Raw genomic sequence first — 14,062 nt, 5'->3', positions numbered from 1 at the left:
AGGTTAAGATTTATTTACTGTACAATTTTTGAATATTATTGCTAGATATTTAGGTAAATATCTTTGCATTCATATCCATTGATGATCATTCTGACCACTGACTAGTTGATCCACTAAAGCTGACCTTATTTTATACAAATACCATATCAAAAAATCAAACCATTACATCCTCATCATTTCCTCAAGCATCAAACTTATCTTCTACGTATAGTTCGCCGTATAGTATTAAATAAACAGTGTTTCGTCAGTTTCCACAGTCAAGCTGTTAAACGATATCGAAACAAGGAGCATTAGCAGTGTGGTCCAGTGCCAGTGCCACTGACCTAATGTGTGGCTCGCTCACAGAGTACCATGCTTCTGTGGTCACAGTTGTTTTTTTTGTATATTGTCTATGAAAAAAAAACAGAATCGAAAATGGCTGGCGGTGATGTGATGTGAATAAATAAAATGCGTTTCGTTCTAGTTAGTGAATAATTGCATTTATTGATATTATTAGAACTGTATCGCTTGTGGCTGTGTATTATTTAATATCACAATGGAGAAAATTCCTAGGACACACGAAGGTATGGTATATTTATTAAATTAACCATCCACGCAACGCTTTGCCATTGTAAATAGGTCTATTTATTTAACTTCGGTCGTTTTATGTTACTGAATTTATCCGGTATTATTAACTTCACCTAATAATCGCCATAAGTATAGCATAAATTTAATGTCCCTAACCTTACGAATTAAATTGGGTTAGTTTTACTCTATCGTGCTCAATACAAATGGGCGTGCTCCACTTGCAAAGTTGTTGATATTGTAAGGAAAGGGAAATAAGATCTTAGTCTCATGTGTCTCCCTACTGAAATATGCATATAACAAAAATGATTCCAGCTTTTAAACATATTATGATACCTCCAAAGCAAATTGCCTTGCTAATAATCCACATTTCTTTCACAACCCTTGAACACATCCACATAACTATTCAATAAATTAATAACTGATTAACCATTATTGTACTTTACAGCCATAGAAGCTCAGATAAAAGAAATACAAGCTAAGAAGAATGAACTGCCCGAGAATGGATCAAAAAAGTCACTGGAAGATGGATACTATGACAGTGACATCTATGACAACTCGGGGGGACAAGGCAAGTCGCGGTATGAGGGCTATGTGACCTCCATCGCTGCCAATGACGAGATTGAGGATGAGGATGTGGAGAATGTGCCCATCTCCCGGAAGGGCTCCGGCTACACTGCTCCTGCGTCTTTACTCAATGACATTGCACAGGTAATTTTTTTTATTTTTTTCTTTTATTAGTTTTACATAAATTGTCCTATGAGTATTTATCAACAAAGTGAAAATTTCAATAAAAGTTTAATTATTATGAAATTTCTAAAGAAAACCTGTTTCAATTTCCGAAACTCTCAAGATAGCTATCAGCTAGATATCTTATCAATCAGTGACTCTTTATTTATTGATAAATATGTTATTACAGAGTGATAAAGACTATGACCCATTTGCTGACAAAAGAAGACCAACCATCGCTGACAGAGAAGACGAATATCGCCAGAAGAGAAGAAGGATGATCATATCACCTGAAAGAATGGATCCCTTTGCTGAAGGTAATGTTAAATTTATTTACTTATTGTCCATAACTTTCAAATCATTTATTAAATAAAATACAAAGTCCAGTCCATAATACTTGTAAAATAATAGTGAGTTGTTTCTCCAACTTTCACTTTGTTGCAAATATTATGAATTTCTGGTGGGCAGGTTGAATAGCAACCTGAATTCCAAAATTAGAATGGGAAATTCTACCTTTTGTAAATAAGAAGGTTGCATCAGGTTGGCCAATTTCCATGTTTTGTGACATCCATAATTTATATTTTTTTTATCATTGCAGGTGGTAAAACACCAGATGTTGGATCTAGGACCTACACAGAAATTATGAAAGAGCAGTATTTAAGAGCTGAGGAAACTGAGGTGAGTAAAAACACTCTTACAATATGTTATGAAATATTTCCATTTTACAAAATAAAATATATCGTAAATATGTTAATATTTAACTAATTATAACAAAAAAAAATCATTAACATTTAACTTCTTATTTCAGTTGAGAAAAAAGCTAATAGAAAGAGCTCGAGAAGGAACCCTCAAACCAGTAGCTCAGTCAAATGGCGAGGCGGCCAAGCCTGCGCAAGCCAAGCGAAAGGGGCGCTGGGACCAGAGCTCTGAAGACACACCCACAGTGAAGAAACCCACCCTCTCCATCTCAACCACACCAAGTTCACAAGCCACACCTTCATGGGAAAATGAGGTAAGATGCCTTTAAATTCAGTTCAATTATGAATGAATATGATAATTAAATTTTAAATGAAAAAACCACCTTACTAACTTCAAGAACAAATTATACTTTCTCCTTATTGAGGATATCCTTGTCATGTCATGCAAGTGTACCCTTTCCAAGTCCACCACACAATATCCTCACACTACACCTCTTCCCCAGCGCGGTGCATGGGAAGAGACACCCGGAGCCACGCGCGGTGGAGAGACGCCCGGCGCGACGCCGTCAGCCCGCGTGTGGGACGCCACCCCGGGCCACGCCACGCCCGGCCACGCCACGCCCGGCCGCGAGACGCCCGCGCAGCACGCCTCGCGCAGGAACCGGTGGGACGAGACGCCCAAGACTGATCGTGGTGAGTGGTTGTTTCATACTCTGTCTGTTTGTAATATTTACAAGTTAAACGGAAGGATTTTTATGAAAGTAGCATGTCGTATAGTTTAGTCTACACTAAACCTATTATGTATAATGGTTGGAAAATAGAGGTAAGAATAGATTATTATAGGGACTTGATGTAAAAGGTGACATGCAACTCTCGGAACCAACACACCATCGCGTCACATGCGAGCCAGTTAGGGAGATTAGATTAAAATAGGTTGTAGTTTTTAAAACCTGTATTTGTATCTCTGCAACTGCTTAAAATAAGCGGAGTCTATAATATCATGTTGCGACTAGTTGCGGCATATTGATAGTCATGGTCACATTATTATCAGCGAATTCTACTAAAACATAAATTCTACCCACAGAAACCCCCGGCCACAACAGCGGCTGGGCCGAGACCCCGCGCACGGACCGCGGCGCCGGCGTCGACACGATCCAGGAGACCCCCACGCCGGGCACCAAGCGACGCTCGCGCTGGGACGAGACGCCCGGCGCCACGCCCGCGCCCGCCACGCCCACGCCCGCGCACGCCACGCCCAGCCACGCCACGCCCAGCCATGCCACGCCCAGCCACGGCACGCCGCACACCCCGCACACGCCTGTTTTCACTCCCGGCGGCGTGAGTATTGTTTTATTATTTATGTTCCTTTCAGTGTGTCCAGTGGTCTGGGTCTCAAACTTTTGTATTATTTATCATCTTTGTTTTGGTGGTCTGGCCATCTTCATCTTAGCTGGCGATACCGGCATTGACACTTTAGTTAAAAAGAAACAACAAATACAACTCGTAATTTCAATATATTTACCTTAGTAGCTGTGTCTAGCACTGAGTATTGTGCTGCAAACCATATAAACATTAACTGGACTCCTACACTACTTTCTAAACTCAAATTGAATTGGTATTTTCAGTAGGATACTTAACTAAATGATATTTTTTCCCCTCAGTCGACGCCGGTGGGCGTAAAAGCCATGGGTCTGGCGACGCCCACGCCCGGGCACGTGGCGGCCATGACGCCCGAGCAGCTGCAGGCGTACCGCTGGGAGAAGGAGATCGACGAGCGCAACCGCCCCTTCAGCGACGACGAGCTCGACGCCATGTTCCCAGCCGGGTACAAGGTTTTACCGCCCCCTGCCGGTAAGTCACCGCAACTATGACGTATTCTTAAACTTTATTTAGTAACCTCCTAGTTAAAATATTGATTGAAGAAAAGAAAACCTCTGATTGAAACACCGTAGTCAATTAATGCCAACTTTAGTTTCAGGACACATGTATAAAACGCAACCGGCAGCGACGACTAAATAGCGGTTCTTTATCGTATACATACATGTGTTGAGATTTGAGATTGAAATTGCGTTACGAAAAGTTCAAAACAAATTTATTAAAACACTAAACTTTCTCTTTCAGATGAAACAAATTGTCTCATGCCGTTGCAACGGGACCTATGCTTTTAACCGTCGTGATTGCTTTTAACACAGACCATCCCTTATTTCCCCATTCTGATTATATATATTCTTGTTCAGGTTACGTTCCGATTCGGACGCCGGCTCGTAAGCTGACCGCTACGCCGACGCCGCTGGCCGGTACCCCAATCGGATTTTTCATGCAGACGGAGGAGGCGGGCGGGTCGGCGGCGGCGGCGGCGCGCCTGCTGGACCCGCAGCCGCGCGGCGCCTCGCAGCTGCCCTTCATGAAGCCCGAGGACGCGCAGTACTTCGACAAACTGTTGGTGGACGTCGACGAGGACGCGCTCTCGCCCGAAGACCTCAAGGAGCGCAAGATCATGAAGCTGCTGCTTAAGATCAAGGTGGGTTGTGAATGAGGTGTAGGGGAAGACAATGTGTGTCTGCCTGGTGTTCTTCGCTAAGTTTCATAGAAATTGATAAAGCTTTTCAATAGTTAAAATCTTTTAGTAGTAGCAATACAAACACAAAAAATAATAGACAGAATATCTGCACTAAAGCAAACATCCACATGAGTGTGACTGTTCACCAACATTCGATTGACCAATGTTCTGTCATAGAGCACTTTTCCCCCACCATTTTTGTCTTAGTTTGTGGGCCAACAGTTAATACATAAAAACGAGTGATAAACAATTTCTCAATGACTCAATATCAACAATGTTAGCTAACATAACATTTATAAATTCGATTATACCTACTCATTAATAACCACACCCCCTCCCCCAGAACGGCACGCCGCCCATGTGCAAGGCCGCCCTGCGTCAGATCACGGACAAGGCGCGCGAGTTCGGCGCCGGCGCGCTGTTCAACCAGATCCTGCCGTTGCTGATGAGCCCCACGCTCGAGGACCAGGAGCGACATCTGCTGGTCAAGGTCATCGACCGGATACTGTACAAGCTGGATGATCTGGTGCGCCCGTATGTGCATAAGGTGAGTTGTTGGTGGTTTTAATACGAGTGTTAAACTTAGTTATTTAGTAGCAATGGGGAAGACCAATTACATTGTTGGGGAGAAAAAATTGCCATCTGTAATTAGCTTTTAGTTTTTCTTCCCATTAGACTGCGTTCATAGTACTATTAGTACTATGTCTATTACTAGCCTTAATACCTAGATTTTACGTAAAATCAGCAAACTGTGACACTCGGCATCCGAAATCGGTCCTAAATCAGTCGGCGGCTAATAGTTGGCCTACTGGAAATGCAGCCTTATTTATTACCTTAAAAAAATATATTTCAATAATGGAATATGATTATAGCTTGTAAAATGTAAAGGTTATTACTGACTTAAAAGAAGACGAGGCTGCCGCCTGTTTAGACAGAGTTTCAGCCTTGCTTATCACAAAAGTGTTAACTCTCAATTTCAAACCCCCTCCCCCCACCCCACAGATCCTGGTCGTCATCGAGCCCCTCCTCATCGACGAGGACTACTACGCGCGCGTGGAGGGCCGCGAGATCATCTCCAACCTGGCCAAGGCGGCCGGGCTCGCCACCATGATCTCCACCATGCGGCCCGATATAGATAACATTGATGAGTACGTGAGGAATACGACGGCTAGAGCGTTTGCCGTCGTGGCTTCTGCTTTGGGTGAGTGGTTTAGACTTTGTATTTTAATGTGTGAAAATAATGTTACTCGTTTCAAAGCGTGTATCATATAATATTTAAAATTAGAGAACAAGATTAAATGTGAAACATGGGATAACTAACTGACACGAAGCAGGGCAAAACCTTTAAATCATCATCTTCAACCTCTAATCGTTCACTTCTGGACTTAGGCGACTCGGAAAAAGCACCAGAACACTCTGTCCTCAAACTTCCTCATCCAACCACTACCTGTCTAAGGTCGTCGTCGCGTCGGTCCAGTGGAGGAATGACAGTTCCGCTTGCGGATTTTTACACCCTTACGTAAACCCCGTAGTCTTTCTGTAGTATATTTGGAACAGATATGTACCTAGTTTCTTGTACCTACTCACATACGAGTATACAATAAAGTGTATAAATAAACAACTCACGAATCCCGTTAAACTCTCCAGGAATCCCGTCGCTCCTGCCGTTCTTAAAAGCCGTGTGTCGTTCCAAGAAGTCGTGGCAGGCGCGCCACACCGGCATCAAGATCGTGCAGCAGATCGCCATCCTCATGGGCTGCGCCATCCTGCCGCACCTCAAGTCGCTCGTCGAGATCATTGAACATGGTAACGTTAACGTTTTATATTTACTCGGGATGTATATGTATATAGCTCTCGAAAGTTAGAGCCACAACACTCCGTTCTCGGTCAAGGGTCACAAGGATTATTTATTTATCAGCACAGAAAATATAATAGCTTAGTACCTATAGAACTGATTCATGACTATAATCGCCGTATTATTCCAATACTTTGCAATGCATCTTTACGATTAAATAATTTAGATGTACTGGTGTCCTCCCAATCTTTTCCTTCACCATACTTTTCCAATCAATTCAGAATATATTTTATTTAATTAAAATAACGAATTTATAATCGCTCGTATAAAATTATAGTAATGACTATCCTTATAAGCAATGTACAACACTAACCTCCCATCCACAGGTCTAGTGGACGAGCAACAAAAAGTCCGCACCATCACAGCCCTGGCGAGCGCGGCGCTGGCAGAGGCCGCCACGCCCTACGGCATCGAGTCCTTCGACTCGGTCCTCAAGCCCCTCTGGAAGGGTATCCGCACGCACCGGGGCAAGGGACTCGCGGCTTTCTTGAAGGCTATCGGATATCTGATCCCGTTGATGGATGCTGAATATGCGAACTACTATACGAGGGAAGTGATGCTGATCCTGATCAGAGAGTTTCAGTCGCCCGATGAGGAGATGAAGAAGATTGTGTTGAAGGTATGTGTGTTTGGCGTACTTGTTTACTATTGTGGTTTATATCTATGTCTATTTCACTGCTAAAGATACCGGAATTGACTTTACGAGATCCGCAAGAGACTAGCTAGTCGTATACTTTTACCATCTTCAGCTAATAAATAATCCAAAGTAGGACTGAGGCACCATTTTTATGGGTTTATAGTCCGATAAAGAAGCGGCAAGATTTTCCGCAAGCACAAATAAAGCTAAAGTGGATCACTGATTAATACATGCTTAGTTTTTGTCTTATTTTTGCTAGCCCATTTTATCAATGTTGCTCTTTATTTCATGTGCCTTTTCTAGACTTCATTCAAAACCAAAGATAGCCAAATCAGTCCAACTATTTTCGCATTTTAACAAATACCTGTATTAATGTATATTATGGTGCCCCCTCGCAGGTAGTGAAGCAGTGTTGCGGCACGGACGGCGTGGAGCCGCAGTACATCATGGACGAGATCCTGCCGCACTTCTTCAAACACTTCTGGAACCACCGCATGGCGCTCGACAGACGCAACTACCGACAGCTCGTCGATACCACTGTGGAGATCGCTAACAAGGTAAAAAGAAAAACGATTATTCAGTGCATTGCTAAAGCTGCGTACAGACCGGGCCAACGAACGCCAAAGGTTATCCCAACGATGGATATTTATCATACATAATACAGGGCAGATTGCAGCAACGAAGGTCAACGAAAACAGTCCGTTGGCGTTCGTTGGGCCGGTCTGTACGCAGCTTAACACACACACACACACACACACACACACACCGAATGTGAAATCAAATAAACAAACAAACCGAAACTGACGGCGGCAGCGGCTCAGCTTAGGCCAGTTCAACTCGGAAGTATTGAAGGTCAAGAAAATGTTTGCGGGAAAAATACACCATAACATTTAAAACACATATTACTTCTTAGCCAAATAAATAAATCGGTAGTGTACTCAACAATAATTCTGCCCACAGGTCGGCGCTTCCGAGATAATAAACCGCATCGTGGACGACCTCAAAGACGACAACGAGCAGTACCGCAAGATGGTGATGGAGTCCATAGAGAAGATCCTGGCCAACCTCGGCGCGGCTGATATAGACTCCAAGCTCGAGGAGGCGCTCATCGATGGCATATTGTACGCCTTCCAGGAGCAGACCACTGAGGTATGGAGCATCAGCTGGTATAGTCACCTTCATAAGTAGCTATGCATGAGAGTATTTCAGTACCTTGACAAACTCAAAAACAAAGTACATGCTACTTTAATTCAAACATAAATGGTGTGTTAAATAGATAGTTATAGTTATAATAGATGTGTATAGGTAAAGAGGCTGACCGTAGTCGTCGTCGGCCACTGCTGGACACAGTCCTCGTTCTCGGAATTCCTCATCCAGCCACTAATGGCCTCTTTATCACGGGAGACAGCCGCGCTCTAATGTTTTATCATCATCATCATCCACTGCCGTCGTCGACGTCTCCCTACCACTCGCACATGTTCCATTGGAGTGAACGTGACGCTAGTCGTTTTACCAGCTTGCATATTGCCAACCAGTAACTGACAATACTTTTAAGCACACTAAATTAACTACTAATTTCTCCCAAAGGACGTGGTAATGCTGAACGGGTTCGGCACGATCGTGAACCAGCTGGGCAAGCGCGTGAAGCCGTACCTGCCGCAGATCTGCGGCATCATCCTGTGGCGCATGAACAACAAGAGCGCCAAGGTGCGCCAGCAGGCCGCCGACCTCATCTCGCGCATCGCCGTCGTCATGAAGACTTGTCAGGAGGTAACGTAACTTGATTAATGTGTAATAGATTGGACCTCGAAAAATAGCAACAAAGTGATCAGATGCCATATTGAGATGCGCTTGAAGGTGCAGGCGAAATACGTCAAGACCGAATGACGCCGCATTGTGTACTTATTCCCAGCCTTGTTCTTATTTACTTGTGCGTCGTGTCACGCAATTTTAACTTATTTATACAAAAAATCGGATAACATCAGCACCCCTAAATAAAAGAAGAATGGCAATTTCTCTATAGCGCCATGACCCAGAGCAGCCATTGATGAAACATACACTGATGTGTAGTCCGTGACTACAGTATATACTGGTATTAATTTTATTATTATGAGGCATGGGAGAACGAAGATATAAGTGCCGAAAGATCAAGTCTTTCTACTGTACTAGATGTTACCCTTGAGCTAAAAATAGTTTTTAAAAGTGTTCCCGTGGGAATTCCTGGATAAGTATAAGTATTCTATGTTACTTCGGAATAACGGGAACTTGAATAGAATGAAATATTTTTTGAAATTGATCTCTTTATAAAAATAGGTTTCCGAGTGTGAAATGTGCAAAAATAATCTTGATATTATTTGCAGAAATAAAATCATGTAATACATTTTGTGATGCACTATGTATTGGGAATCTCATGATTTAGATTATAAAACTTGTTTGTGCGTGTACTATTCATCAAAAACTTATGTAACGAAAAAAAATATATTAATTAATTTACTTTTGAACCCTAATATCTCATGAACCCCATGGTTTAGATTTTTTTAAATATTTTTCTCTGATAGTAGACATTTTTATCAATAACTTAAAATAGGTTTGGTTAGTGGCTGCAAACTTACGCAAAGCGGGTCAGATTTCGCCATTCTTCTTTATAACCATGCAACATGATAAAATCCTGTCTGACTCAAACATTGTTTACAGGAAAAACTCATGGGTCACTTGGGTGTGGTGCTGTATGAATACCTCGGAGAAGAATACCCCGAGGTCCTGGGTTCCATTCTCGGCGCGCTGAAGGCGATCGTCAACGTCATCGGTATGACCAAGATGACGCCCCCCATCAAAGATCTGCTGCCCAGACTTACGCCTATTTTGAAAAACAGGTATGTATGATATAATTGTCTAAAAACTATTTATGATTCTACTCTACATCGGTTGACTGTATGACCCCTTAATGTGGCTGCAAGGTTTTTTGTGTCGTGTGTATTCTGGAGTAGTAGCCTAGGTTATTGGCAAAAATGCGGCCGCAGTGACGGCAAGTAAGCAAAACTACACTACTAAGGAGGCCTATACCCAGCAGCAGGCGATGGAAGGCTGATGATACTGACATATTACCAACCTGACCACGACAATACATCCATATTAAAGTCTTCTTTTTCTGGTGCCTCCGCTACTGGAGGTCGGTCAGCTCATATTAAAGCCACAACCTCACAACCAAACCAACCCACTAATCCAATCTACACCATCACCTAATATTCCAGACACGAGAAAGTGCAAGAGAACTGCATCGACCTCGTCGGTCGTATCGCGGACCGCGGGCCCGAGTTCGTGTCGGCGCGCGAGTGGATGCGCATCTGCTTCGAGCTGCTCGAACTGCTCAAGGCGCACAAGAAGGCCATCCGCCGAGCCACTGTGAACACCTTCGGGTATATAGCCAAGGCTATCGGGCCGCATGATGTGTTGGCGACGCTGCTGAATAACTTGAAGGTGCAGGAGCGGCAGAACAGGTGAGCATCGGTGATGGATTACATTTTCGTTTATGTACATTTGCAGTTGCTAAGTCTCAGAAACATAATTTAAATATTTACCTTACTTTTATAAAGGTTTACCTAGCTAGAATACTCCAAATGCAATTCTTGCAAATGAAATGAAGAAGCCCACTTCTCGGCAGAGATCTTTCTTTTTAGCACGCATTTCATGCTGTCTATCCATTCTAATGGCGTCTACCTGTAGAAATAAAAGCATACATAATCCAACACTAATCCCCCCTCCCCTCCACAGAGTGTGCACAACAGTGGCCATCGCCATCGTGGCGGAGACCTGTTCCCCGTTCACGGTGCTGCCGGCGCTGATGAACGAGTACCGCGTGCCCGAGCTCAACGTGCAGAATGGAGTGCTCAAGAGTCTGTCCTTCCTGTTCGAGTATATAGGGGAGATGGGCAAGGATTATATCTATGCGGTGTGCCCGCTGCTTGAAGACGCGTTGATGGACAGGTGAGAGCTTATTTTGATTGTTTTTAGCTATTATTCTTGCCGAAAGGGGGTATAATGCCTAAAGTAGTGGCCAGAGGCGACACAAAATACACTGCAAATGTCACTCAAAAATGTTTGCAAATTACAATCAGGTCAGACTCCATGGTTGTCGTTTTCCGTTATGTTCGTTGTATTATTCCGATAAAAGCGATGAATTAATTAAATTAAATTCTTTTGTATCATAATAGGCATTAAAAAAAAAAACTATTTCCTTAACTTATTGCCACTTCACTAACTTACTTCCCTCTTCCAGAGACCTGGTGCACCGTCAGACCGCGTGCGCCGCCATCAAGCACATGGCGCTCGGGGTGTACGGGTTCGGCTGCGAAGACGCACTGGTGCACTTACTGAACCACGTGTGGCCCAACATCTTCGAGACCTCGCCCCACCTGGTGCAGGCCTTCATGGACGCGGTTGAAGGCATGAGGGTCGCGCTCGGACCGGCCAAGATACTGCAGTATGCGCTACAGGTGAGATTTGTTTTACGGGGAATGTGGCATGAGTTGCTGGGTTGTCGGTATCCCATAGTCGTAGGACAAAGGCTGAAGATATCACGTTTTATCGCCTCGTCTAAGTACCAGTTATGGCTAAATAAGAAACAGCGAGGATATCATTTCGTGGTGCTCTTTAGAGAGAAGGCCTCTAGCAGTGGATGTGTTGTGTGCTGATGGTTATTGTAGACCACAAATATCTAATAGAACATCATACCTATGAACCATTAAATCTAAGCAAATTTATGTTTCCCCTGACCTTTCCCTGTTTTATCTGAATTTTAAAGGTTTGCAAAAATGTGCAAGCCTAAAGAGGGTGACTCAAGGGGTCCTTCCTAGTAAACAACTTTCAACACCCTGTAGAGAAACATGCTCGATAAACCAACATAAACCGCATCTAACCTCAATCTTCACCCCCCAGGGCCTGTTCCACCCGGCGCGCAAGGTCCGCGACGTGTACTGGAAGATCTACAACACGCTGTACATCGGCGGGCAGGACGCGCTGGTCGCCGGCTACCCGCGCCTGCAGAACGACCCCAACAACCACTACGTGCGCTACGAGCTCGACTACTTGCTGTAGGCTAGGGTAGGCTAGTGAGGGTGAGGCCGCATTGGTGCGAAGTGGCGCGAGCGGGCGTGGCATAAAAAATGATTAGAAGACGACGCGATGCAACGCACTAATGGGGTTTGTCCTAAGCGTGTGGAAATTGTATTTAGTTGGATGGTGGATGAAAATGTTAATATTTTAACACCCCTGAGTGGGGGCGTTGAGGCAATGATTGGTTTTTGTACAGCCGTAAGTTCTTATGATTGTTACTGCACAATACATACAGGGTTTGATCGAGATCTGAGATCTAACCTGTGGTTTCAAATATGACCTGTTTTACAAGGCTGAATCTGTGTTTAGGTAAGCTAGATGATTAATAGGTTTCCAGTTAATCATTAAATGAGAAGTAAACGCAAAAACTTTGACGTTTTATCTGATACAGTCTATCAGCACTTGTTGCTGCCTCCCCAGTAGGAAAATTGTTCGCTGCCTGAGTTAGCGGTGTATCGTTTTAGTATGTTAAATGTTCACAATTTGCTAGTTTTGGGCTCAATCGACGCAATTTATAAGCGAACAGTTTGTCTACTGGGGACACATTGAAGTTGAATTTTGGTAGGTTTTTACATGGTTAGGCTAATGCAATAATAATAACATGTGGTGTAGGTCCGGAATTGAGTTACGATATCTAAGAACCAAATAAAATATTAACATTTTCACAGCAACATAAAGCTTAATTTTGGCTGCAGAATATTTAAAGTTCATACAAAAACCAAGTATACCTTTCATCCTGCCTGATAGTAGCAGTATTACTTTTGAAAACGTAATATTTTGTAGCTAAAATTAACTCAAAGCATTTCGCAATAGAAACTATTATGTTCTTCAGTAAAAGTGATAAATAAAAAATTTAAACTTAAACATTTGGATATTTATTTTAAGCTTAGATAAATAAATAATGAATATAATACAATTCGATTTCAACTAATAATACAATACAGCATTGGCTTAAGGGAATGTTTCTTTGAATGACTAGACGAAACTTAGACAAACTATAGGGCTTATTATAAACTTCATGTGTAAAAAAATTCAAGTTAAATTAAGTAAAAGAAACATTTGTTTACAGTTCCCCAAAATTGATAATGCACATAGAAATCTTCGTCATTGTTCGGCAACGGTCGTATTCCCGAGCGTTAGAAAACTATTATGTATTTAGAGTGGTTAAGTGCATTTTCTTCATGAAATTTTAGTAGAATTATGTAATTGGTGCTAAATGAGATAATTGATTTATCAGTAACGAAATTTGATTCGATAATTCATAATATTCCATAATATTAAAATTTACTTCGAAAATCTTACAGTAGGTACTTTTCAAGTGTCTTACTGAAGCTGATGTAAAGATGGATGAAAGAAGGTTTGAATAACACAAGGTTTATATTATAAGGAGAAATGGATTTCAAACACAGGTTTACATTAAAAATTTTAAATCTCAGTTCAAAAGTATTTACAGCACTGATTATTTCACATTAATAAAAATGTTTACATTAAAATCTCAGTTCAAAAGTATTTACAGCGCTGATCATTCACAATAATATTACAATTACAAACTTGGTCTTTTGGGTGTGGCTTTATTGGCAAAGTGAAGTCTATCAATGTGACGTATATTTTATTCTTAAATGTGCCTCATAATATGGCGTCGTCAAAAATAATTAAAGTTGAAATTAAATTCACATTTGAAAAAAATAACAAGAACGATGTGTAATTGCAGCTCTTTATAATTCCACAAAAGTAATATTGATCTTGACCTTGAGACCTTTGACTGATCGGTGACAGCCACCGACCGCCCAAATTGTTTTCGATTATGTGTCACATGATATTGACTACTATTTCTTTCGAACAAGAATCAAAATGCAAGTGCTTTGTTTAAGGCTCGACGATTCAATGATTCGGGTGTTTCCGGGAAT

The 14,062-nt window shown here is 42.3% G+C and overlaps 1 protein-coding gene across 1 annotated transcript; it reads left to right on the top strand.

The window, feature by feature from the left end:
* The first annotated feature begins 388 nt into the window (after positions 1–388).
* LOC105384929 (splicing factor 3B subunit 1) lies at positions 389–13,013 on the top strand. Its single transcript, XM_011555226.3, has 21 exons — positions 389–563; positions 1,013–1,275; positions 1,484–1,610; positions 1,892–1,971; positions 2,102–2,305; positions 2,495–2,684; positions 3,076–3,329; positions 3,653–3,842; positions 4,229–4,512; positions 4,895–5,098; positions 5,554–5,752; positions 6,199–6,357; positions 6,733–7,025; positions 7,442–7,600; positions 8,004–8,192; positions 8,631–8,813; positions 9,738–9,916; positions 10,295–10,540; positions 10,815–11,027; positions 11,320–11,536; positions 11,979–13,013. The coding sequence occupies exons 1-21, from the start codon at positions 536–538 to the stop codon at positions 12,135–12,137; spliced, it is 4,020 nt and encodes a 1,339-aa protein (XP_011553528.1). The 5' UTR covers positions 389–535; the 3' UTR covers positions 12,138–13,013.
* The last annotated feature ends 1,049 nt before the right edge of the window (positions 13,014–14,062 follow it).

The sequence above is a fragment of the Plutella xylostella genome, chromosome 10 (assembly GCF_932276165.1).
Source record: "Plutella xylostella chromosome 10, ilPluXylo3.1, whole genome shotgun sequence".
NCBI classification, from domain to species: domain Eukaryota; kingdom Metazoa; phylum Arthropoda; class Insecta; order Lepidoptera; family Plutellidae; genus Plutella; species Plutella xylostella.
Note: the sequence above shows the minus strand (reverse complement) of the source record. Positions and strands in the feature narration are given on the sequence as shown.

What these genes read in the sequence shown, in the direction of transcription:
- LOC105384929 (XM_011555226.3), top strand. Translation starts at nt 536, where the DNA reads ATGGAGAAAATTCCTAGGACACACGAAG. An exon ending in GACGCCCAAGACTGATCGTG is followed by an intron (nt 2,685 to 3,075) that starts GTGAGTGGTTGT and finishes TTCTACCCACAG; the next exon opens with AAACCCCCGGCCACAACAGC. An exon ending in GAAGACGCGTTGATGGACAG is followed by an intron (nt 11,028 to 11,319) that starts GTGAGAGCTTAT and finishes TCCCTCTTCCAG; the next exon opens with AGACCTGGTGCACCGTCAGA.